The 24,597-nt window shown below is 50.3% G+C and overlaps 2 protein-coding genes across 8 annotated transcripts in view; one reads left to right on the top strand and one right to left on the bottom strand.

The window, feature by feature from the left end:
• Positions 1-316: 316 nt before the first annotated feature.
• ZDHHC24 (zinc finger DHHC-type containing 24) lies at positions 317-8,036 on the top strand. Of its 2 annotated transcripts, none has more exons than XM_047878302.1 (3): positions 317-644; positions 1,705-1,982; positions 5,564-8,036. In XM_047878302.1, the coding sequence occupies exons 1-3, from the start codon at positions 364-366 to the stop codon at positions 5,857-5,859; spliced, it is 855 nt and encodes a 284-aa protein (XP_047734258.1). In that variant the 5' UTR covers positions 317-363; the 3' UTR covers positions 5,860-8,036. The 2 variants fall into 2 exon arrangements, with proteins under 2 accessions (XP_047734258.1, XP_047734259.1); XM_047878303.1 differs by lacking the exon at positions 317-644 and adding an exon at positions 663-853.
• A 3,582-nt stretch (positions 8,037-11,618) lies between these two features.
• BBS1 (Bardet-Biedl syndrome 1) overlaps positions 11,619-24,597 on the bottom strand; it is a 20,833-nt gene continuing 7,854 nt past the window's right edge. For all 6 annotated transcript variants that reach the window (XM_047878301.1, XM_047878296.1, XM_047878298.1 and 3 more), the window contains 10 exons: positions 24,074-24,205; positions 23,232-23,338; positions 21,758-21,878; positions 21,433-21,591; positions 19,710-19,779; positions 19,066-19,224; positions 16,319-16,452; positions 15,181-15,315; positions 14,473-14,559; positions 11,619-14,244 (listed from right to left, as the gene is read on the bottom strand). In XM_047878301.1, the coding sequence (XP_047734257.1) occupies positions 14,158-14,244; positions 14,473-14,559; positions 15,181-15,315; positions 16,319-16,452; positions 19,066-19,224; positions 19,710-19,779; positions 21,433-21,591; positions 21,758-21,878; positions 23,232-23,338; positions 24,074-24,205 (1,191 nt within the window). In that variant the 3' untranslated portion in view covers positions 11,619-14,157. The remainder of the gene's footprint in view (positions 14,245-14,472; positions 14,560-15,180; positions 15,316-16,318; positions 16,453-19,065; positions 19,225-19,709; positions 19,780-21,432; positions 21,592-21,757; positions 21,879-23,231; positions 23,339-24,073; positions 24,206-24,597) is intronic.

Consider the following 24,597-nt stretch of genomic DNA (forward strand, 5'->3'; position numbering starts at 1 on the left):
GGGGGTTGAGGGGGAATGAATGTGCTGAGCCGGGAAACCCCGAGGCCACCGAGTCTGCAACTCAATCCTCCAAACCAGCCAGCGAGAGCAGAGGGCGTGGCTTCGGTGGAGGGGCGTGGCCTCCGCTGGCGGGCGGAGCTATAACGTGCTGTCCTTCCCTGCTCCAGCGCCAACGGGATTCCAAGCTTCTCGCCGGCTCATTCGGGCGTCCAATCACATGTCTGCATCTTCGGGCCGCTCCCTGTGACTCTAAGCCCCCTTCGAGCTTCTATTGGTCGTAGAGGGCGTCCGTCTGCCACTATCCCCGCCCCAATACGGAAGCGGTGGTGTACTAGGGACCCGATAGCCGGTGGGGTCCAGGCCATGGGGCAGCCCTGGGCGGCGGGGAGCGCCGACGGGGCGCCCGCGCGGCTGCCCCTCGTGCTCACTGCGCTGTGGGCCACGGCTGTGGGCTTGGAGCTGGCCTATGTGCTAGTTCTGGGTCCCGGGCCACCCCCGCTGGGACCCCTGGCTCGGGCCTTGCAGCTAGTGCTGGCCGCCTTCCAGCTGCTCAACCTGCTGGGCAACGTGGGGCTCTTCCTGCGCTCCGATCCCAGCATCCGGGGCGTGATGCTGGCCGGCCGCGGTCTGGGCCAGGGCTGGGCGTGAGTGGGGCGCGGGATCTGGCGAGGGGGGAAAGCAGGAGGAGCCTTGGACTGGGGGAGGCGCCCTAGGACCTGAAGATGTTAGAACCAGATTATAATAGGATCCGCTTGTTAGAGCCGGAACACTCTTTTAGAACCTGGATGGTAGATCCTGAAGACGTATCATTCATTCACTTGCAAATATTTAATGAGCACCTGCTATGTGCAAGGTACTGTTCCGGCCACTGGAGGTACAACAAAATAGATTCCTGACACCCTGGAGCTGATTTCAGTGGGGGAGGGGGCAGATGATTAGTTACAGGCATAATAAATTAGCAAATTGTACAGAACGTTAGAAGATGGTGGTGGTATGGAAACAAAAAGCAGAGTAAATGGTGTGCAGGTTGCAGTTTGAAATAGGGTAGTCAAGGTAGGTATTTGCACAGACTTGAAGGAGGTGGGGGAGTTAGCCATGTGGGGATCTGGGGGAAGAGCATTCCAGGCAGAGGGAATAGACGGTGGAAAGACTCTGAGGCAGTTATGTGCCTTGCATGTTCCTGGAACAGCAAGAAGGCCATTGTGGCTGGTGTGGAGTGAGAGGGGGAGGAGAGAGGTTAGAGATGGAAAGACCTTGCAGGACACTGAAGGCTTTGCTTTTACTGGCAGTGAGACGGATAGCCACTGAAGGGTTTGGAGCAGAGGAGAAGGGCACGACTTAGACTTCTAAGGATCAGTCTGGGTGCTGGCGTGAGACTAGACTAGGAGGAAACAAAGCTGGAATCAGGGAGAATAATTAAGAGTCTGTTGCAGTAATCCAGTAATCTTTTAGTGACTTGGACCAACGTGGTGAGCACAGGGGAAGTGAGAAGTTTGCTCCTGGGTGTTAGAGGCCTTAGGACTGGATGTCTGAGCTGCAGGGCCCAGGAAGTGGTGTTCAGCCTGCATTTATGTATGATGAACTTGAGGCTTAGTGAGGACAGCGGCTGTGCCTGCTTCCCCAGGATGGGCTCAGAGGCTGACCGGGCCTGACGAGGTGCTCAGAGCTGCTGGGGGAACTGACTCTGTGGTTCCTTCTCTGCAGTTACTGCTACCAGTGCCAAAGCCAGGTGCCACCACGCAGTGGGCATTGCTCCGCCTGCCGCGTCTGCATCCTTCGTCGGGATCACCACTGTCGCCTGCTGGGCCGCTGCGTGGGATTCCGCAACTACCGGCCCTTCCTGTGCCTGTTGCTTCATGCTGCGGGCGTCCTGCTCCATGTCTCTGTGCTGCTGGGTCCCGCCCTGTCGGCCCTCCTGCGAGCCCATGCACCCCTTCACATCGCGGCCCTCCTCCTGCTGCCCTGGCTCATGCTGCTCACAGGTGGGGAGCTTTGCAGTGGGCCATTCTGGTGGGGGATGGGATTTCTGGCTGGTTCTCCTGGTAGTGCCCTGGGGACCCAGTCCCAGTGTCATTTATGGGGGGTGAGGGCAGCCCGGGATTCAGCTGGGTGTGCAGTACAGTAAAATACAGGGCCTTGACACAGGTACAGAGTTCTGGCTGGGAGAATCGGGGAAGGGTTCTAGGTGTGGGCACAGAAGGAAAGACTAGTGGGGATTCAGGACATAGGTTGGGATGGGGAGGGAGCATTCTAAGTGGGGGTGCATTCTGAGTGAGGGGAGCAGCCTGAGCAAAGGCATAGAGGTTGGACAGGGAGTAGGTTCAGACTGGATGGTGGAGGTCCTGAATGCTGGTGTGAGGAGATAGCCAGTCCTGACTTGACTGGACAGTAGGGAGCCAGTGATAGTTATAGTCAGGGGAAGCTCCAGGCTTTGGAAGTTGGGAGGAGAGGACATGGATCAGGAGGTTGGTTGAGAGGCCATGTTCTGGATGACAGACTTATTCCTCTTTCTTCTGACAACCCCCCGCCTCCCTGAGATAAAATCCACCCCCCCATTTTTTTTTTTATACTATTTGTTGTCTCCCCCTGAAATGCTTTGGGATTTCTCTCCCTTGACTCCTTCCTCCCGACTCCTCCGTGGTCCCCTTTGTAACCTTGTCCTGCGGTTACTAAACTCCATGACCATTCAGTGGTCACTGTGTCTCCTTATCCTCTCCAAACCCCAGTCTGTCCCAAGGGCCCTTCCCTGCAGCCTGGGGGGAGGCCTTGGAAGGCCCAGTGGGGATGGCAGTGTCTTCCTCTGCCCACTGGCTCCCTGAGCAGCCTCCTTGATGACCCCCTGCCTCCGCTGAGACCCAAGCCCTCCAGCTGCACCTCCCTGTGGCCATTGCCCTCTGAGCCCTGGGCCCTGGTGAAATCCTGGGTGTCTGAAAGTCTGGGTGAATGGCCCAATCAGTGTCCCCGTTGCTCAGCCTCTTGCCCTTCTCCTCCATTTGACTCCCTCCCTCTACTCCCACGTCCACCCTAGACCTTGTCAGAGGCCAAACTGTGTCAGAGCCAACACCTCCCAAATCACGCTATGAGCCTGTCACCCCCTTCTCTGCTCCCCACCTCCTCTCCTTCTCGCCAGCTCTCACTCTGACAATCCAGGACACCTGCTTCGTGAGCGCCTGGCCCTCACCTTTCTGTCCATCAACCCTCCCCACGTCACTGCCCCCACATCCAGCTTAGAATCCTCATTCCCACCATTCTTCTGCCAACATCTCAATCCTCTTGCTCTGTCTGCCTCCCGCTGTGCCTTCCTGGCTTCTCTGTGTCTGCCCCTGGCTGCTGCCAGCTTCCAGAGACGCTTGGTACTTCGTGGCAGTTGGTACCATGCCGTGTTCATGGCTGCGGACCCCAGCAGATCCAACCTGACTGCCTCCGGCTTCTCCTGATGTCTGGCCCGTCCTCCCTGCTCAGAAGCCTCGCCGTGGGCCTGCTCTCCTCCTGCCAACCCAGGCTCTCTCTGCATGCTTCCTCTGGGTTTCCCCATCGGTACAAAGCCTCTCTTCACCCCACATCCTCCTCCTCCCTAGCTCTTGCCTCCTGGCTCTTCTCCTGTCAGCAGCCAAGCTGCTGCTACTGCTGCTTTTTTTTTTTTTTCTTTTAATGTTTATTTTTTAGAGAGAAAGGGGGAGAGAGAGAGAGAGCAAGCAGGGGAGAGGGCAGAGAGGGAGACAGAGAATCCTAAGCAGTTTTGAGCTGTCAGTGCAGAACCTGACGCGGGGCTCAAACTCAAACCATGAGATCATGACCTGAGCTGAAGTCAAGATTCAGACAGATGCTTAAAAGTCAGACGCTTAACCGACTGAGCCACCCAGGCACCCCTAGCAGCCAAGCTTCTTGAAGGACTTGCCCGGGTACAAGACCTTTCTGCCTCAAGACTGCTGACCTCTAACCCCCTGGATGGCCCGTATCCTGGATTCTCCAACAGCCCTTCCTGCATCCTGTTTCCTTCTTTCTTTCTGGTTTCCCTCTCTCTTCTTTTTTGGTTTTTTTTTTTTTTTTTAATTTTTTTTTTTCAACGTTTATTTATTTTTGGGACAGAGAGAGACAGAGCATGAACGGGGGACGGGCAGAGAGAGAGGGAGACACAGAATCGGAAACAGGCTCCAGGCTCTGAGCCATCAGCCCAGAGCCTGATGCGGGGCTCGAACTCACGGACCGCGAGATCGTGACCTGGCTGAAGTCGGACGCTTAACCGACTGCGCCACCCAGGCGCCCCGGTTTTGTTTTTTTTTTAATTTATTTATTTTGAGAGAGAGAGAGAGAAAAAGAGAGAGTGGGGGAGGGGCAGAGAGAATCCCAAGCAGGCTGCACACCAGTTGTCCCCGAGCCTGACTCAGGGCTCAGACTCACGAACTGTGAGATCGTGACCTGAGCCGAGATCAAGAGTCGGACGCTTAACTGACTGAGCCACCCAGGCGTCCCTTCCCTCTCTCTTCTTGGTTGGGTCCCAGAGGACCTGCCGCTGAGGTCATGGTGTTGACTCCATCTTACTCTACACTCTGGTGGGTCTTGGAACTGCCTGTGCTCCAACCGCCTGCAGATCTGCGTGTCCAGCCTGGGCTTCTCTCCTGAGCTTCCAGAACCATCCATGCATGGGTCTCCCAGACGCCCCTCCATCCTGCCTCAGGACCTTCAAACAGAATGTTTTCTCCCCTCTTCACCTAGCAGATACCTCCTTCAGGCACCACCCAAGATGTCACTTTATTAAAACAGATGAAACCCACTTCCTTTAGCCTAATACATCTGCTTGGCATTTCCCCACACAGCCTCTTTTTTATTGAAGTAGAATTCCTACAACATGAAATTCATCCTTTCAACCACTTTCTAGTATACAATTCAGTGGCATTCAGTACATTCACAATGTTGTGCAACCATCACCACTAATTCCAGAACATTTTCATCACCCCCAAAGGAAAGCCTGTGCCATTAAACAGTCCCTCCCCATTCCTCCCTTGAATCCCCCAGGCCCTGGTAACCACTAATCTACGGTCTTGTCTCTTTGGATTTGCCCGTTTGGGACGTTTCACGTGAATGGCATCATAGAATATGTGACTTTGGCGTCTGGCTGCTTTCAGTGAGCACAGTGTTTCATGACTTCCTTAGTTCATTTGTTCAGCGGATACTTAGTACCTACCGTGGGCCGGGAGGTGCTGTGCTTTTCCATCGTAACACACATCACTGCTGTGATTAAGTAACTGAGAAGCGATCTCTTAAACGTCTGTCTGTGAACTCCCGGAGGTTAGGGGTCCTGTCTACTGTTCATCTTGGTGCCTGGTACCGTGTCTAGCACCCGGGAGGTGCTCACAAGTTTATGGTGAATGGAAGTCAGATCTTGGGTAAGGAGCTGTGTCTGCCCAGGTCACCAATGGGGGCTGGCTAAGGAATAGCCAGTGAGTGTTTGCTGAGCAGAGGAACGAGCCCCTGCTTCGCAGTGGAGGGTGAGGGCAGGAGCTGGGCTTTGGGGGGACGGGGCCCGCTGCTGCTCCCTGACCCTCTTGCTTTCTCCTTGCAGGCAGAGTGTCTCTGGCGCAGTTTGCCTTGGCCTTTGTGACCGACACGTGTGTGGCAGGTGCACTGTTGTGCGGGGCTGGGCTGCTCTTCCATGGGATGCTGTTGCTGCGGGGCCAGACCACGTGGGAGTGGGCTCGGGGCCAGCACTCTTATGATCTGGGCCCTTGCCACAACCTGCAGGCGGCCCTGGGGCCCCGCTGGGTCCTCGTCTGGCTCTGGCCCTTCCTGGCCTCCCCCTTGCCCGGAGACGGGATCACCTTCCAGACTGCAGCTGATGTGGGCCTCACAGCCTCCTGACTCCAGGAAGAGCCAGAGCTGTTGGGGGAGAGGGGAGCAGGAGAGGGGGCTCCTAACTCATCTCAGGCCCATCCCTAACCTCAGGAGGGGAGGTGCACTGGTACTTAATGCCTTTTGGCAACTCCAGTCCCATCCTTGGCCTTGCCCCTGCCCAGCTTGGACTCCAGTGTCCAGGGCTTGGGCCCTGCAGTTCTGCCTCATTGGCCCTCTAGCAGAGTGGCAGGTTTGGCAAGGGGCTGCTTGGCCAGCCTAATCACCCCTTTGCCAAGTTAATAAAGCGCCCACTTGGTTCTTGGACTCCCTCCATCTTTCTAGGTTTCTGGTTCCTCTCACTGTCAGGCCTGGGACCCACAGAATGCCTGAGGGCATGAGGGGCCAGGGCTCTGCCTCCTGTGGCCTTGGTGGGGGCCAGAGCTGGGGCACAGCAGGCCAGGGCTGCATGTAGGGATCCAGGGAAAGAGAATGCAACATTCTTTCCCTGGTTCAGGGCTTTATAATTAGAAGCATCTCCACAACACTCACTGTGCCTCTTTGGCTAATCTGGTACCAGAGGCAGCAATTATGAGAGTTGATGGGATGAGATCATGGGGCAGTGAATGGAGGAGTCAGGATTTGAACCCAGATATTTGTGCTTTCTCCTTCGTCCTTACATAGCTGAGGAAAGTGTGTAGGCAAAACCGAGGCAAAGAAATCAGGTGGAGATGTTCAAGCATCTGAAGGATGATGCTCAGAAGGCCAAACTCTTCCTCTCTGGAGCTACCTGTTAAACATTTTTATTTAAATATAGTAAACAGACTTCCTGTTAAATGTGGCAGGTTTAAACACACGGGTTTACCTCTGTTTCCTCTTAAAATCTAAAATGAGAGTAAAGAAATAAAACAGGTATAAATTTACAAGGAGAGAGAAAGTAGGAGGGAGACAGTACTAGACCAAGGACCTGATGATGTTTTGAGACATGGGAAATGGATGGAGGCTCATTAACTCTCTTAGCAGAGAGTTAGAAATTAATTAAATGTTCCTAGAGGGAGGGGCCAAGAAGCAGCCAAATTGTCCCCCAGAGCCCTGGAGGCTCAGGAACTCTCCTGGCACCATGAAAGGCAAGGTTTGGGATGGACAATAGGGGGACTGATCCAAAGGGCAGCCGGGTTGCCCTCCCCCCAGGGCACTCCCTACCCCTGGCAGCCAAGCAGCTATCCTTCTAGGGTAGAGATGGGTGCTATTCGAAGAAGCTTTGGGTCTCAGGGGCACTGGGGGAGGGTGGGACCCAAAACGGGGTTAAGTGAAAAAGTCTACAGATGCTGCCAAGGGTGGGGGGTTATCATCCCGTGACACGGCAGGCTTGTCACCCAGGAACCCTCAGAGAAGTCCATCCTTCTGACAGGTCTTGCCCATACCCACAGAGGTTTGAGCTGCTAGGACTTCGTTTTTTCCAAATGGCATGTTCAAGAACTATTTTGTAACTGTTAGGAATGTGGTGTGCCTGGCACTCTGTGCTACTTTACCCCTCCAGAATACTTTTCTTTTTTCTTTCTTTCTTCTTTCTTTTTTTTAATTAAATAGTAAGGAGAGGCAAGAAGATATTTATAAAATAAAGAGGAACTCCCTCCCCAGCCCCATTTAAGAAGAGATGGAACCCACTTCTTTGAAGTCCCTGCTGTGCCCTCCCTGGTCGAGAAAACACTGTGCTGTCTTCACCATTCCCTTGCTTTGCCTTGTAATTGCATTACCTAGGTTTGTATCGGTTTTGCATGGTTTTGAATTTTATATAAATGGAATCATACCGTTTATTTAGTCACTCAATATTATGTTTCTGAGATGTATCCCAATCAATGTGTATAGCTGTGGCGCATTCCTTTTCCTTGCTGGATAGTGAGCCACTGAATCTACCGCAATTTATTTGTCCCATTTTGTCCCACGGGTCATTTTATCTGCCCCCGCTGTGTGACTCCCGAAGATCCATCCGTGGTCCTTGCTCTTCCACATAAATTTTAGAATCCATTTGTTAAGTTCCACCAATAAAAGTCCCTTTGAGATTGTGAACGGAACCCAACTGAATTTACAGATCGGTTTGGGGAAAATCGGCATCTATATGAAATTGCATTTTTCAGTCATGAATATGGTGTATCTATTAGATGTTTTCAATAAAACTATATACTTTTTCTCATAAAGATCATGCCTCTTTTGGTTAGATTTCTTTTTTTTAATGTTTATTTTTGAGAGAGAGACAGTGTGAGCAGGGGACAGGCAGGAGAGGGAGACACAGAATCCGAAGCAGGCTCCAGGCTCTGAGCTGGCAGCACACAGACTGACGTGGGGCTCGAACCCACGAACTGTGAGATCATGGCCTGAGCTGAGGTCAGACGCTTAACCTACTGAGCCACTTGGGCACCCCACATTTCTTCCTTTTTCATTTTTGAGAGACAGCAAGAGCGCATGAGTGGGGGAGGGGCAGAGACAGAGGGAGAGAGAATCCCAAGCTGGCTTTGCACTGTCAGTGCAGAACCTGACTCGGGGCTCGAACTCACATACCATGAGACCATGCCCTGAGCCGAAACCAAGAGCCAGACGCTTAACCGACTTAGCCACCCAGGCTCCCCATGGTTAGATTTATTCTTATTTGATAATGTTTTGTTATTGTACGTGGTTTATGCAAATAGATTGTGTACAGCAAACCAAAAACTTACCATTAACTTATAAACTCTCCTGAGTTTTCTATGTTTACAATAAAATAATCTGTGAGAAGACAGTTTTGTTTTTCCTTTAAAATTTTTATACCTCTTAATCTTCTTGCCCCTCCTGTATGGGTAGAGGAAAAGTAGTGGGCACCCTGACTTGTTTCTGGCCTTTGAAGAAATCATTTCAATATTTCACTATAAAATATGTTCACGGTGGGTTTCTTTTAAAACAGATGCCCCTTCCTGTTGGGATGAGCACTGGGTGTTGTATGGAAACCAATTTGACAAATTTCATTAAATAAATAAATAAATAATAAAACAGATGCCCCTTAGGTTCCCTTCTAGTCCAAATACATTAAAATAGTCTGTATTCTTTTACTTTCAATTGTCTTGTAAAATCAGCCTACAGATGCGGGCGCCTGGCTGGCTTAGTGGAGCGTGTGACTCAATCTCAGGATTGTGGGTTTGAGCCCCAACACTGGGTGTAGAGGTTATTAAAAAAAAATCTTAGAAAGAAGAGATCAGCCTATAAATGGATTTTTAAATCTAGACAACACTGTCTTCCAGTTGAAACATTTATATTTATTGTAATTGATGTACCTGGAAAGATTTCTACTTTGTTATTTTTCCCACCTTTTCTTAGCTTTTAGTTTATCACCCTTCTTACTTAAAGTTACTTTTTACTGGGTACAGAATTCTAGGTTAATAGTTATTTCCTCTCATATGTTGAAAATAATATTCTGTCTTTTGGTCTCCATTGTTGCTATTAATAACATCAGCTGTTATCTATTTGTTGTTACCCCTTTGAAGACACTTTTGTCTCCAACACTTTTAAGACTTTTTTGTCTTTGACATTCTGCAGTTTACTGTGATGTGCCCAAGTGTTGTTGTCTTTGTATCTACCCTAATGGTATTCCTTGGGTTTCCTGATTCTATGAATTGTCTTTCATCTGTTCTAGAAAATTCTTAGCCACACCTTCACCTATTTTCTCTGCCTCTACTGAAACTCTGGACCTCTCTACTCCATCCTCCTTGTCTCTTAATAACTCATATTTTCTGTTTTTTGCATTCTGGATTATTTCCACACATCTTTGGGTCTTTCTTCAGCTCTGAAACCAATCTAGTTTGTTTGTTTTTTTTTTCTAAGTGGTTGTGCCGACTCTCCCATTGAGTTTTACATGTCAAATATCTTATTTCTCCTTCTAGTTGTTTGCTTTTCAGATTTGCTTGGTCATTTTATATGCTCTCTACTTCTATTTTAGGATCTTTTTCTTTAAATATATCAAAAGCACACATCTTACATTGTTTGGTAATTCCAGTATTTTTTTTTTTAATTTTTAATATTTTTGAGAGAGAGAGAGAGCATGAGCGGGGAAGGGGCAGAGAGAGGGAGACACAGAATCCGAAACAGGCTCCAGGCTCCAAGCTGTCAGCACAGAGCCCGACGCGGGGCTCGAACTCACGGACCCTGAGATCATGACCTGAACTGAAGTCGGATGCTCAACCGAGGGAGCCACCAAGTCACTCCTTAAATTGCCCTTCTTCTTCTTGTTTCCCAGAGTGGAAACTTCTAAATTACTGATTTCAGATCAATGCTACAAGTTTCCCTTTAAGCACTGCTTTTGCTGTATCCCACAAATTTGGTAAGTGTGTTTTCATTTTCATTTAGTTTAAAATATTTTTAAACTTCCCTTGAGATTTCTTTTTGACCCACATGTTATTTAGAAGGGTGTTGTTTCGGGGTGCCTGGGTGGCGCAGTCGGTTAAGCGTCCAACTTCAGCCAGGTCACGATCTCGCGGTCCGTGAGTTCGAGCCCCGCGTCGGGCTCTGGGCTGATGGCTCAGAGCCTGGAGCCTGTTTCCGATTCTGTGTCTCCCTCTCTCTCTGCCCCTCGCCCGTTCATGCTCTGTCTCTCTCTGTCCCAAAAATAAATAAACGTTGAAAAAAAAAATTAAAAAAAAAAAAAAAAAAGAAGGGTGTTGTTTCATCTCCACGTATTTGGGGGAAATGATGAAAATTTGGGGGATTTTCCAGTTACCCTTCTGTTAGTGATTTCTAGTTTAATTCCATTTTGACCTGAGAACACTGTATTATTTCCAGTCTTTTAAATTTGTGAAGGCCTACGTTATGGACCAGAATGTGGTCTGTCTTGGTGAATGTTCCACGTGAGCTTGAGAAAAATGTGTATTCTGCTGATGTTGAAATAAGTCTATAGAAGTCACTTGTTGACTGATGGTTTGGTGACCTCTATATCTTTTCAAAGACATTATAGTTAAAGATTGACCACAGAACAGAAAGAGCTGAGAATTAAAATAGTGGAATTTTAAAAAACAGTTCCAGAGAAGAAGAGCTGAAAGAAAAATTTCTCAGAACATAGAACAGAAAGACAATATGAGAGAAGAGAGAAGAAAACCAGACAATCAATCCTGTTCTCTCTGGAATTCCCATTTATCAGGTGCTCGGTTAATGAGAATTCCAGAGAAAAGAGAGAAAATGGGAGGAAATCGCTTAAGAAACAAAATTTTGTAGAAGTGAGGGATGTACATTTCCACCTCACAGCACAACAAATAACGACACACATGTAAGTCATGTCCTGACATTTCAGAACAAGGAGGCCAGGAGCAAAAATGGCATGCAACTTCTCAACAGCATTACCAAAAATCAGAGCACAAGGGAATACCGCCGTAAAAATGATTTTCTTGCAGGAAAACTATTTTCAACTTCAAATTTTATGACCTGCTACCACACATGTATGTGAATGGGATAAAGAAATTTTTAGACAGTGTACTAAAATTTTTTAACTCTAGTGACTTTTTAAAGGCAGTACTGTGGATACACTCCACCAAATAAGGGGTAAAAGAACTGTAAGGATGAAGAGAAGGGGCCCAGGAGTCAGAGGCTCTAGTCAGGAGAAATAGTCTGCAGTAGTTCTAGAGAGCAAACAGTCCTCACTGAGGCAGGGGATGATGGAAAGTATCCAGAAAAACAAAGTCACTGTCAGAATGGATGAGGGAAGAATGAACAATTGCTACGTATAGAAAACTGACCAAATGAAAAAAAAAAAGGCAATTATTAACTCCATGAAAAATTAAAAGGTAATTTAATTATATCCCAATTTTGGCTCTGCAGGGAATAACTTTCATATAGTAAGATAAACAGCCATCTAAACAGTAAGTATTGATTTACCTGAAAACTGGGGAGAAAAGGCACAAAGTACTCCACAAGAGAGCTAAAGCCTCGCCTTTTACAATAGGGACCCAACAGATAGTGTCTAGAATGATAAATCAAGCAAGAGTAGTATAAGCATATTTTTAAGATAAATAGCTAATGGATACCTGGCTGGCTCAGTCAGTGGAGTATGTGTGACTCGTGATCTTGGGGTTGAGTTCAAGCCCCACCACTGGATGCAGAGACTACTTAAAAAAATAGCTAAGAGAACTAAAAATGATTGTAGCAAGGGAGCAGTAGTGGGGAATAGGGAGAATTTTCTCGTTATAAACGAATTCCATAGTACTAAGTAGGTACGTGGTTTTAGATAAATACTTTTTAAAAAGATAATAACTTCCCTCATCCCTAATGTACACAATCTCCTGGAGCTCCAACTAGTGAGTGCACTGGGTACCATGCACTGTTCCTGGTTTCATATTGCTTTATGTATACTTGTCCACATCAGTGCAGTTCATGTATTTTTAATAATAGATACATAGTATTACATCACACAAACTCTCTTTAGGTGCTGGGCATAGGAAGCTTCTCCAACATCATGAATAGCTACAAACTAGACTTGGTGTTCTGAGCTCACACAGTCATCACATGATTGGGGAAGAAGAGATTGTATGGTCATATGGCCCAGTGAAGAGCTAGCCCAGCCCCAGTGACAGAGCTCCAGCGATAAGGGGCTTACTACCTTCTAGAGCAGGCCTTTCCATCTCTGCCAAGCTCTCGTAGGAAGCTCTGCAGGTTAAACCTCCTGCTTCGTCCAACTGTGACTCACTTGGCTTGATCTAGAGACCCTTCACCACCCTGACCCAATTAATCTATGTCTACAAGCGGCCAGGCTCTGCACAGAGGAGGGGGATGGGCTCTTTCTTTGGTCCATACCCCATCCTTTCTTAACCTGGCCCCAGAATGCATTCCTTGGGAGGGTTTGGGGTGAGCTGAGAGCTGTGTCACCCCAATCCCTTGCTGGGGTCCTGGACAAGAGGTTATTGCCCGGCCATGGCAGTTAGTGTGGGGCCCTTGGTCTCAAGGGCAAAAGCCCTGCAGTTACTCCTGTCAAACCCCCCCTTTCTGGAGTGGAGTCCTCATTTCCTCTAGAGCGGCTGCCAAGCACGCAGGATGCTAGAGCTCAATTTGGTCACAAACTGCCTCATTTTACATGTGGGGAACCTATAGCCTAGAAGGATTTGGTTACTTCCCACAAGGCTGAGGTACCATATGCTAGGCTGCACCTGGTCATACAGAGGAAAAGACAGGTGCTCAGGGAGCAGGGTTCCTGGCTCCTAAGTGGTTCAAGGTGGCCCTGGTAGCACCAGCCTAACACTGGCCAGGGCTCAGGAGGCACTGAGGTCCGGGACTGTGGGTCTAGGGCCCTTGTGGTCTGAACATGTGCTTTCCCTCAGTCTTTAGCCTCACTCAACACCTCTGGTCCATGCCTTTCCAGCTAATGCCACTGCCCAGTAAACTTTCCACTTACGTGATTGATCTGGGCTCCAGGGCACAGAAGAGCAGTTCTGGGCTTCTGCCTCCTGTGCCACCTCCCCAGGGCCCGGAAACGCCTCTCCTGCGCACCCCAGCCCCACTTGTGCTCTAACTGAGCCTTCCTCTCCTGGGACGCTCTTTCTGGACACGAGCGACCAAGTCAGGAGTGGCAGTTGTGTGGTGTTCAGAAGCCCGGTGGGGGCTGGGGCCACTAGCTCCTGGCATGGGCGCCCTATGCTTTCCTGGCACCACCTCCTCCCTTGGCGATCTTCATGGAGCATCACAGGCCTGAGACTTTGGCTGAGCCCCAGATTTCAGGAAAGGCCCCTGTGGGGAGGCAACTACTCCCTAGGCTCCCTTGTTTGCCTCACAAGGAGAAATCAGAGCATGTGTTTTGCCTGTAATCTGACCAGCATCAGACAAGCCTCTGGAACCCCAGGGAGCAACAGGGGGCTCGGTCTCACCCAAGAAAAGCCTCTGATTACCCCAGGCCAGGCGTGGCCAATTCTGGCCTGGGCCTGCAGCAACCCAGGAGTAACGTGCCTACAGAAAGCAGCAAAGGAGAAGGCTGGGCCCGAGCCCCTCATCTCACCTTGACCACTTCAGAGATCTTCCTTCGGCCCTGGGGGTGATTTCTGGACAAAAGTGGGGAGGATGAAGGACAGCAGTAGTCCGGTGGGCAAATGGCTGGGTTTTCCTGAGGGGGAAGGAGCTGAACCTCCTGGGTACTCACTGACCTGCTGCTATCGGTCACCCAGCAGTCAGGGTGGTGAGAACGGGGACACTTAGGAGAGGAGAAGGAAACCGTGGCCCCAACACACTGCCGCTCGGGGACTGGGCCATCGACTCTGCCCAGCTGAGTGGAAGCGGCTGAATCTTCCTGGTCCCGATTCTACAGGGGCTTTAACACCAGTCCGGGGGTCAGGCGGCTGCCAGCCCCTCGCTCACGGGCATGTTGATGTGGGCACTCAGGAGGGGTGCACTCTGGCCTTCACGAAGCACCAGCACCTACGGAGGAAGTGCCGTGGCAGTAGGGGCATGCCCCCTTTACTTCCTGTTCCCTGCAAAGGCCAAGCCCAGCCTGGTCTGCACTGGTCCCAGTGACAGGCCACCAGGGCTCTGTCAAAGGGGATGGGGAGGCTGCAGACACCCACCCGGACCTGGCAGCCATGAGGGGGCCTTGTCCACCTCACTCTCACTGTCTCCCCGACGTGGTACCAACAGTGGGCGACCTACCTTGATAATGTCCGAGATGCCCTTGTCACTGAGACTCTCCACAAAGGTCTCTAGTGGGTAGCTGAGCCCTGGCACCAGCAAGGGGACCTGGGTTTGGGGACAGACAGGTAAGGAAATCAGCTCTCATGCCTGGACAGTGTTTGGCAGATTCCAAAGCACGCTCACACCTGCTGTAGCAGCTGAATTCAGCATAGGCCTGGCAGGGCGGGTGGGGCTGATGGGCCCATTCACAGGGCATATGGGTTCAGTGAGGGGAGTGGACGCTCGAGGACCACATGTATGTCCAGGATTAAACTCAGACCAATCCCAGAGTCTTTCTCAGCCTCTGGTCCTCCCAACTTGGGATCAAATTGGATCTGGGGGGGAAATTAGGCCCTTCACTCTGTGGAAAATTTTCCTTGGGGCAGAAAGAGGCTCCCATTCCCACCGCAGGCATGGCTGCGAGGCAGGATGGGCTCTGGGTTCTGGCTCTTCTCCTAGAACCTTCCGTGTGGCTCCCTGAGACCTCTCTCAGGCCGGGAGAAAAGCAGCCAAGGCAGGTCTTGGGCATTCTCCCCAGGGGAGGACCCTGCCATACCCCAGCCTGGTCTGTGGCTGTGGCCACCTGCCAGCTCCCTCACCACTGACCTGTTAGGGCTCTGTGGGCACCTAATCAGGCCCCAGCCTGGTCTTCCCCTCAATCCATGTCTCAGTGGGGCAGCCCAGTACCTTGACGAAGGCCCGGGGCAGGGCGTAGAGCACCTCGTTGTATAGGAAGCAGACCAGCAGCCCCAGGATGGGTCGGGCTGCTGAGGTGTTCTGCAGGTGAAGTGTGAGCTTAAAGGCGGGACCCAGGCCCTGAACCTGCGGAGAAGGTGGGGTGGGTGGAGGAAGCCCTTAGGAACAGTGGCCTTGGGCACTGAATCCCATGTGGCCTGGCCCTGTCCTCCTGCTTTGTCATCAATGTTCTCGAGTTACTCTCTTCCAACTGCTCTAATGTATCGTCCTGCCCCTCAAAAGGCCCCTCAGAAGCCCAGAGGCTAGTTCCTGTTTGGAGAGGGATCAGCAAAGGCCAAGTGGGGGAAGGGGCTTGATGCAGACAGCACAGGAAGCCGGTCAGAGGCAGAGCTGGCCCAGAGATGAAAGCCCAGCTCCCACCTATGGCCTCACCACTGTCCCTGCTGCTCTCTTCCCAGGATCTGACTTCCTCCCACTCTCACCCTAGGGTAGGCACAGGGATTTCATGTTCCTCCCTTTCATTCTCAGTTGCTTTGTAGCCTCTCCCTCTCTCTATCTACTTCCTTTAGGGAAAGAGAAATTGGAAACCCATTTGGGCCAGACAACACGCCTCTGGGACCCAATTTAGCCCAGATGACCTTGAGGTTTCTTGTGTCTGAGTGCAGGGTCTCCTCCTCCCGTGCACGTCTCAGGACTTCCCTTCCCTATAGCAGGCAGTCCTAGCCCCCAGGCTGCCCACAGTTACTGAAACAAACGGCTTTCTTCCTTGTACCGTAGCCGTCAGAGTCCCTCCAGTCCTGGGAAGAAATGTCCCAAGGTGACTACTTGTGTGCCCTGCCCCAAATGCGGGGGCTTGTTTTGAGGCACGGCATGGGCTGAAGGAGCTGGAGAGTGTGGCCCGCTCCACGGCCCGCTGAGGGGAAGAGGCAGCACAGCAGAGGGGAGGAGAGAGAGCACCCTCCTACAGGAAGACAGACACTTGGTCTCTGGGCCTCTGGGAGGGGAGAAGAGGGCACAAGGCCTAGTGGGCTCAGAACTGGCTCTGGGGCTGAGGGGTTCCTACCCACCCTTGCCCTCTGCCCCTCTGGCCCTGAGGTGGCCTGACTGCCCCCTAGCCCTGGGTGCTCACCACAGCGTGCAGCTTGAGGGGCTCCCGGGCTGTCACAGATACAGGATTCAGGCTGGACTCAAGGGCCTGCACGTAGGCGCGGGCAGTCCGGAGGCGCAGCAGGTAGAGGTCGGTCTGGAAGGTCCGGTGCATGGCTGAGGAGAGGCGCACAAAGGGCTGGTGCCGGAGGGAAGGAGGGAAGGAGGGGGCAGAGGCAGGGGAGAGTGTGTCTTGCGCGGGCTGCTGTTCAGACAGCACAAGAGGAAGGCAGGGGCCGCAGGAGCTGGGAACGTGGGAAAGGGAGGACCAAGGTGCAGTAGCCTGGCCTCGGTCCGGTGACACTGGACGCTGTGGGCCACACGCTGGCTGCCTCCTGCTTTCTGGTTTCCTACCACTGCACAATCCCACTCTCTGGGATGGCTCCTTCGATTTCGCCTAAGGGCTAGCGTTCCCTTAAGTCTTGTCCTTGGTCCTCTTCCTCTATGCCCTGCCCCGGCTGTGAGCACTCCACTGAGGAACAGCTTCGAGCTCCTGAGGGTGGGGACTTGTCACTACCGAGGCTGCAGTGCCCCACTCAGGACCGGGCCCACGTCCACTCTCAGTCCTGCTTCCAGCTGCCTGATGGTCACCACCCGGACGTCCATCGATATCTCGAACTCAACACCGCGGACACGCACGTCATTCCCCCGACTCCGTCACAGCGTCCCCATCCACCAACGTGCCCAGGCTCACCTCTCACGGTTACTCATTTGCCAAGGTCTGAGGACTCTTCCTCAAAGCCGCCTCCAGAGCCCATGCCCCCGGGACCCTCTTCCAGGCTTAGCACGCTGGCTTGCCAGTTGGTCCTCGCCCTTCCACACATGTCAGGCGCCTCCCACCCCTCAGAGGTCTCATGTCTGGACGTTAGCCTGTTAGCCCGTCTATTAGTCTTTCCTTTTTCCTCTAGTACTGTTACAACTTATTTTTAATTTACTCAGAATTCATTTTTGTGTCTGGTATGAAGTAGAGTTCTAACTTTTTTTTTCTAGAAGCATGCAGTCCCAATTATGTTTTTTGGACAGGCTTTCCGTTCCCCACTAATTTGAAACAACACCTTTAACATAAACTGACTTTTCCCATACACGAGGGTCTGTTTCCGGACTTTCTGAATGTGCCCTGGATCGATATCAATCTCCGTATCACACCACAGCTGCTAATTCCTACAGCTTTCTAGTTCATATAGTTCCTTCTGCTGAGAGGCTATGTCCCCTCATTCTTTTTTGTTTTTTTTAAATGTTTATTTATTTGCGGGGGGTGGGGGTGGTGGTGGTGGAAGGGGCAGAGAGAGAATCCCAAGCAGGCTCTGCACCATCAGCCCAGAGCCTGATGAGGGGCTCAAACCCATGATGATGAGATCGTGACCTGAGCCAAAATCAAGAGTTGGATGCTTAACTGACGGAACCACCCAGGCACCCCAAAGGTCCCCTCATTCTTAAATTCCATCCCCCAATTTCTTAGATTTACTGAAAACCAACCGGTCAAGTCCTCAAAATAAACCCTATAGGGATTTTCACTGTAACGTTGCTATGTTCCTAGATTAATTTTAGAAGCTGTTAATTAATCAGCAGCTTTAAAGCATTAGGTCTTGCTACCCTGAGAGTCTCATCATTGAAATATTCAGATGGTCTTTTACGTTCTTGAGAGCAGTTTTATAACTTTCTTTCTTAGACTGACATTTTCTAGGGATTTTGTTGCCATTGTGAATGGAAACTTTGGATTTTCCAACTTGGTATATACCAAATTATTGAATTTTGCATATTTTACATTTGGTCACTTTAGAGAACTTCCTAATTATTTCTTGAATGTTTCAATTGTTTCTCTTGGATTCTCTCAGCTACAACAGCCTGCTAGCTCTTTTATCCTCTAATTTACCCTTTAAAACTATCAGCAGGGTCCCTTTATAAGACAGAGCTGGTCGAGTCACTGTATTTTTCGGCTTAACATCTTTCCCAGCCCCCACTACCTAGAATCAACCAAACATCTTAGCTTTGCACTCCAGGCCCTTTCGGAGCCAGCTCTGCCCTGCCTTTCCAGCCCCTGGTCTGGCCCCCCTGGCCTTCCTGCACTACACCCGCGACCACGTGGAAGATGCCACGTAAATCCAGGTAGGATCCTGTGACTCTACTCACGCCTCTGCCTGAATCTCCCTTCCCTGTCCTTCTCTGGCTGGTGGACTTATAATCATTTTAGGGTGAAGTCCAGTGTCACCTCTCTCTGAAGCCTCTCCCAGGCGCCCAGGCAAACTTCCTCACTCTTGTGAGTCTCAACAGCCCTTTGCAGAGACTTCTTCTACATCTGTCACGCATGTGAAATTAGCAAGGTAGACTGAGTTCCTAAGGTAGGGGTCTAAACCTATTTCAAGGCATTTGGCACAAGGCCTGGCATAATCCTGGGTACCGAATGAAGGGAAGAATGAATGAAAGAGCAAGAAAAACTGAATAGGAAAAGGAAGAACCCTGGTCAAATTCAGCTTCTCTCATGAGAATTCCTGCATCTAGAAGCAACTGTTCTCCCCTCTGCATTCGAGGGGCGTGTGCCCTCACCCACAGGATCTCCCACCTTGAGGCAGTTATTGGAGGTAGGGGACACCTCCTAGGCTGTCTCTGGACTTCCAGAGGCAGGAAAGCTGCCTGGTTGCCCAGTGCCTGGGGCACCCAGGCGGGTTCACCCAGTTCTTGCTGCTTTAGAGCAATGGAGAAGGAAGAGGCAGGACCTGGCCTGAGACTCACCGGTGCCAGCCTCCCGCTCTCGCAGCGTCTGATCCACATAAAGCCGGGTCTTTCGGGGCACGTTGAGTTTCAAGGCCTGGGCTGGTGGGGGGCCCGCCTCACCTCCCCCTTCCACAAACACTGCCGTACGCTTCAGGATCTTGATAATCAGGCCACCGCCTAGGGAAGTGGACAGACAGAAACAGATCTGTCCTCCCCAGTTCTACCCTACATTCCCATTCCTTCCTCCCCAAACAATCTGCCTCGTATAGACCCAATTCTGTCCATGTTTGTCTTCCTGCTGAGATTCTGGGTATCTAGAAGGAATAAAGGATGTTTTAATAATGTCCTACTATCCATCCGTTCACTCAGTAGTTACTTATTAACTATTGTGATGTTAATAGTTAATTAACATAATAAATGTTAATTAAATATTGTGATGTCTCCTCAGACACTGAGGAGACTGGGGTGAACAGGAAACACTGGCGCCTGGGAAGTGAAACCAAACTGCTGATGAGCTGGCCTCAGACAGGACATGTGTCTACAAGCCTTGCTTCCCAAACCCAGGCCTGCCTATGCTTCACATCCACATCTTCTTTCCTAGGATCTAGCCTGTCACCTTTGCGTCTAACTCTAAAACTCTTGCCAGGTCTAAGTCTGCTCACCTCGTGTGGTCATGATGAGGGTGTTATCTTCCCGCCCATACCGGCCAAAACAAAGGCTGGTCACTGCATCCTGTGGTGGAGACACCAGGACTTAGTTGGGAAAATACCATGGAGAGGAGAGCAAGACTGAGGTGGAGTGATAAGGCTGGGAGACCCCGGATATGATAGAATAAAGAGATGTGAGGTAAGGCCTGGGGCAATGCTGCCTCTGAAATATTTCCTCTATTTCTCATCTCCCATCCAATCTCACTGCCGCAGTCACAGTTCCAGACTGAATGTCATTGGGCTTCTGGGGTCACCTAACAGGTCCCCAGCCTGGTCTTTTTCCTTAATCTGTCCTTCACACTGATGCCTTTCAAAAATATAAACAGGATCGTGTCTATTTTCTGCCAAAAAAATTCCCATGGCTTTTGTCCTCCTGGTTAGAACGACTTAAGGCCTTCCACATCAGACTCCAACCTCCCTTTACTGTCCCTCTCCTCTTTACCCTCCTCCCACCCCTACAGCAGGCCTATAGTTCAAACCAACTGCTCTCAAACTTTACACATACACACACACACACACACACGTTTCACATGTGATATAACCTAAGCTTTCTTTCCTTTTTAACGCTTATTTAGTTGAGAGAGAGAGAGAGACAGACAGACAGAGTATGAGCAGGCAAGGGGTAGAGAGAGAGGGAGACGCAGAATCCGAAGCAGACTCCAGGCTCAGAGCTGTCAGCACGGAGCGTGATGTGGGGCTCGAACCCACGAACTGTGAGATCATGACCTGAGCTGAAGTTGGACGCTTAACTGACTGAGCTATCCCGGTGCCCCTCTTTTTCTTTTCTTTTTTTTAATTTTTTTTTTTTCAACGTTTATTTATTTTTGGGACAGAGAGAGACAGAGCATGAACGGGGGAGGGGCAGAGAGAGAGGGAGACACAGAATCGGAAACAGGCTCCAGGCTCTGAGCCATCAGCCCAGAGCCCGACGCGGGGCTCGAACTCACGGACCGCGAGATCGTGACCTGGCTGAAGTCGGACGCTTAACCGACTGCGCCACCCAGGCGCCCCTCTTTTTCTTTTCTTAAGTAGGCTCCACGCCCAATGTGGGGCTTAAATTTCCGACCCTGAGAGCTGAGATCAAGAGTCACGTGCTCTACCCAGCCAGCCAGGTGCCCCCTCTGAGCTTTCTTTTTTATGTTGCTGGTTGTGGCCCGTTAAATTAATTTAATGACCCACAACTTAGTGTTTGAAAACACTAATCCAAATTCCTCAAGCCACCTGTATTCCTTAATCAAGAACATTCATGCCTCTCAGCCTTTGTTCATGCTGTTTTCAGTCTGGAATATTCTTTATGTATTCACTTGGCAAATTGTTTCAAGGCCCAGAGGAACTGCCACTTGCTATGAAATGGCTTGTGAGTTCCACCCCCATTTACCCTTCACCACCCCCCCCCCCCCCAGTTGCTAGGCCCCTCTGTACTTTTTCAGTACTTTGTTCCTCTTTAGACTTGCTTGTATTTGAATTAGCGGTGTCTCTGGCTAGCTGTCATCTTAAATTATAAATTCCCTGAAGGCAGGATTTAGACATTGTTTTATCCCCCACATGGGCTGTGCACATGAGATGCTCAACAAATGTTTCTGAGATACATCAAAAGTCAAGGGCATCAGGTGGATCAGGAGAGGCAGCTAAGAAGCCCCAGAGGTGGGACCAGAACAAAGAGGAGTCAGCAGCTCACCGGGGTGCGGATGACATTGAGCAGGGTCTTATCACGGTAAATGCGGACTTCTCCATTGGCCAGCCCAGCCATGACGGCCTGCAGGCCCCGGGAGTGCTGCTCCAGGAGATTCATGGTCAAGATGGCTGCTGGCATTTGCACTGTCCACAGCTTTTTACCCTGGGAGAGAAGAGCTTCTTACCCTGGGAGCGTTCAGGACACAGCGTGGAAAGAAGGGGTGGCTGGAGTTGCAGGGAAAGAGACACCAGAAGGAATCGCTTGCTAAGGGGGACCAGAGACACATACATGGAGGGGCTGGGGGGTGATGCTTGCCCAAAGGCCACACCTTGTGGGTGAAGCCATGCAGGCTGTCTTGGGTGCTGCCCACCACCAGGACCTTGTGTACCCGGACAAGCCCCACAGGCTGGGCGCTCAGCTCGATGCAGTACTTGGGGCGCTTGGCGTCTCTGTGGAATAAAGACACACTCTCCAAGCTCCAGAGCCTCTCCAAGCCTCGCCTTCCCTGGCTGACACTCCTCTTTCTAAGCCCCACAGACTATCCCTGAAGGAACCTGGGCCCCAAAGCAGATGACCATAGTATTGTTTCCACGCTTACCACTTAGCAGCTGTGTGACCTTGGATAACATGAAGTGTGTTTTCTTTCCCAGTCTCCCTGCTGCCTTTACTACAGTGATTTGTGTGATGACCTGGCATTTAATGGTTTACAGTGAGTGTACTTAGGCTAGGTGAAGTGCCACTGGACTTAGGTAGTGTAGCAATTTGTCAGAAACGCACGAGAAGTCTGCTATGTGTAGACGCACTGTTTTCAGTTTCCCAGCTTCTAAATCTTAGTTTCTCTTATCAAGAAAGTAGGGGTAATTCCTGCCTACGAATCACAGGCTATGGCTCCCCTTCCTTCATGTGATGGCCATCAGATGATCATATCCCATCTGATGACCCATCCGAGAGCCTCCCTCTGGTCTCTGGTCCTCCTTCCAATCTACTCTCCACCCAGCAGAGTAATCTCTTAAAAATATAAATGGCTCATAATATTCTTCTGATTAAACCCCATAAGAGTTTTCAAACTCAAAATCTTTATCATGTCCTAACAGGCCATGCCTGGTCTGCACACATCTCTTTCCACCCTCCCCCCTGACCATCAAGCTTGGGGAGCACATGGCAATGTCTTTTCTATCTTGAATTTGCTTAAGTTTTCTCTGCTTACAACACTTCTTCCCCACTTTTGGAATAACTGGCTCCTTCTTAACCTTCCAAATTATCTCCATAGACAGGTGTTCACTGATCACCTTGGCCCTATTATTTTTGCCCACTGAGCTTGCATTTTTCCTCCAAAGCATGCATCCAATTCGAAATACATCTTGCTTTGTTGACTTTAACATCTGTCTTCCCCTGAGGGCAGGGCCTATGTTTAGTTTATATCATTTAGCAATACATCCTCTATGCTTTACATAATGCTTAAAACACGGTAGGTGCTCCAAAATACTTCTTTAATTAGAAAATGATTATCAGCCTAAAGCATAAAGAAGTGTCACATACCTACAAAGCAATACAGCAAATGGGAGGCTGTTTTTGTTTCTTCCCATCACTGACTGCACTGCTCACGTGCTACAGCCACCTTACCCAGTCTCTCACTTTGCCTGCTCATCACACAAGCCTGCAGGTGGCCCCCTATGCACGTGAGCTCACCTTCCTAGCCAAGTTCCCAGCTCTTTCCACTCCCAAATACCAGCCCCAAAGCCCCTGAAACCAGCCGGTTTCTGAGATGTTCCTTCTGGCCCCACAGACCACGATGCAGTTACCTTCTCAGGATATAGATGTTCCCGTTGCGGCAGGCAGCAGCAAGCCGGAACTCCACATCAAACTGGCCGGAAACATCCAGGAAGACGGGGACGCTGGGTAGGCTCATCTGCAAAGGAGAGGCTCAAACATCCCAATTTTTCTGGTGCCCATCCTTCCCTACCTTGAAATAACGCCTGTGAGTTGGTTCCTTGTCCAAAGTCCCAATCTCCTCATCGTCACCCTGCTGGTCACAGTTTTTGTATGCTTTTCCCGGAGGGAAACTCGGCAACGGTTTTGTCTCTACCTTTGACAAAACTATGCCACTTCTAGGAAGGTACCCTAAAGACGTATTTAGATAAACATGCACAGGGGTTTGGGCAAGGAGGCCTACTGCACTGGTGCTGACAGTAGTGAAAACTGAAAACAATGTAGACATACAATGAGTGCTAAGGTAAATAAATTATGGTCCATTTACATAAAGGATGTTGTGTGGCCTTTAAAGAAGCTAATATGGTTTTATACAGATATAGAAAGACACTGATGAGTTGCCAGTATGTGAGAAGAGCAGGCTACGTGATCCTTACCACAAAGCCGTTTTTGTAAAAGAAAATTTATTTATGAGTTATATATCTGTGTCTCAATATAAAAATGTCCAGAAAGACATGCCAAAACTTTAATAGTAGACATTGTGGGTGGTGGTATTTTTGGACACATACTTTTTGCTTCATGCTCATCTACCTTTTGTAATTTTTCCACAATGTGTATTACCAAGAACTAGGGGCAGGAGATGGGGGAGAGAGCAGAGGGAGGGAATGCAGCCCGGGCCTCGCTGTGCCGAGGGCCTGGCCCCATACTGACTGACCTTGGCCAAAATGACGAAAGCCTCCGGGTCCAACACCAGGAGCTCCTTGTTCTCAGTGCCCAGCACCAGGCAGGAAACAGCATCCTCGTCAGCCAGGTTCTTCTTCAAGGTGGTCATGGTGGTGATGACTGTCTGTAGAAGAACCCCAGGAGTCAGCCAGGGGGGCCCCACCCACCATCTCCACAGATACCCCAAGGACACCACAGGAGGGAAGAAAGAGAGCAAAGGAGGAGGAAGAGTATCAGAGATGTGATCTAAGTTTTATGTACAAAAGTATTTATGGCAACAAACCTAACTTTTTTTTTTTTTTTTCAAAAAAATTTTTTTGATATTTATTTATTTTAGAGACAGAGCACAAGCCGGGGAGGGACAGAGAGCGCCAGAGACAGAACCCGAAGCAGGATGCAGTCTCTGAGCTGTCAGCACAGAGCCCAATGTGGGGCTTGAACCCACGAACCACGAGCCTGAGCCGAAGGCAGACACCCAACCGACTGAGCCACTCAGGTGCCCCAGCAACAAACTTA

Source organism: Prionailurus viverrinus, chromosome D1 (assembly GCF_022837055.1).
Source record: "Prionailurus viverrinus isolate Anna chromosome D1, UM_Priviv_1.0, whole genome shotgun sequence".
Taxonomy (NCBI): domain Eukaryota; kingdom Metazoa; phylum Chordata; class Mammalia; order Carnivora; family Felidae; genus Prionailurus; species Prionailurus viverrinus.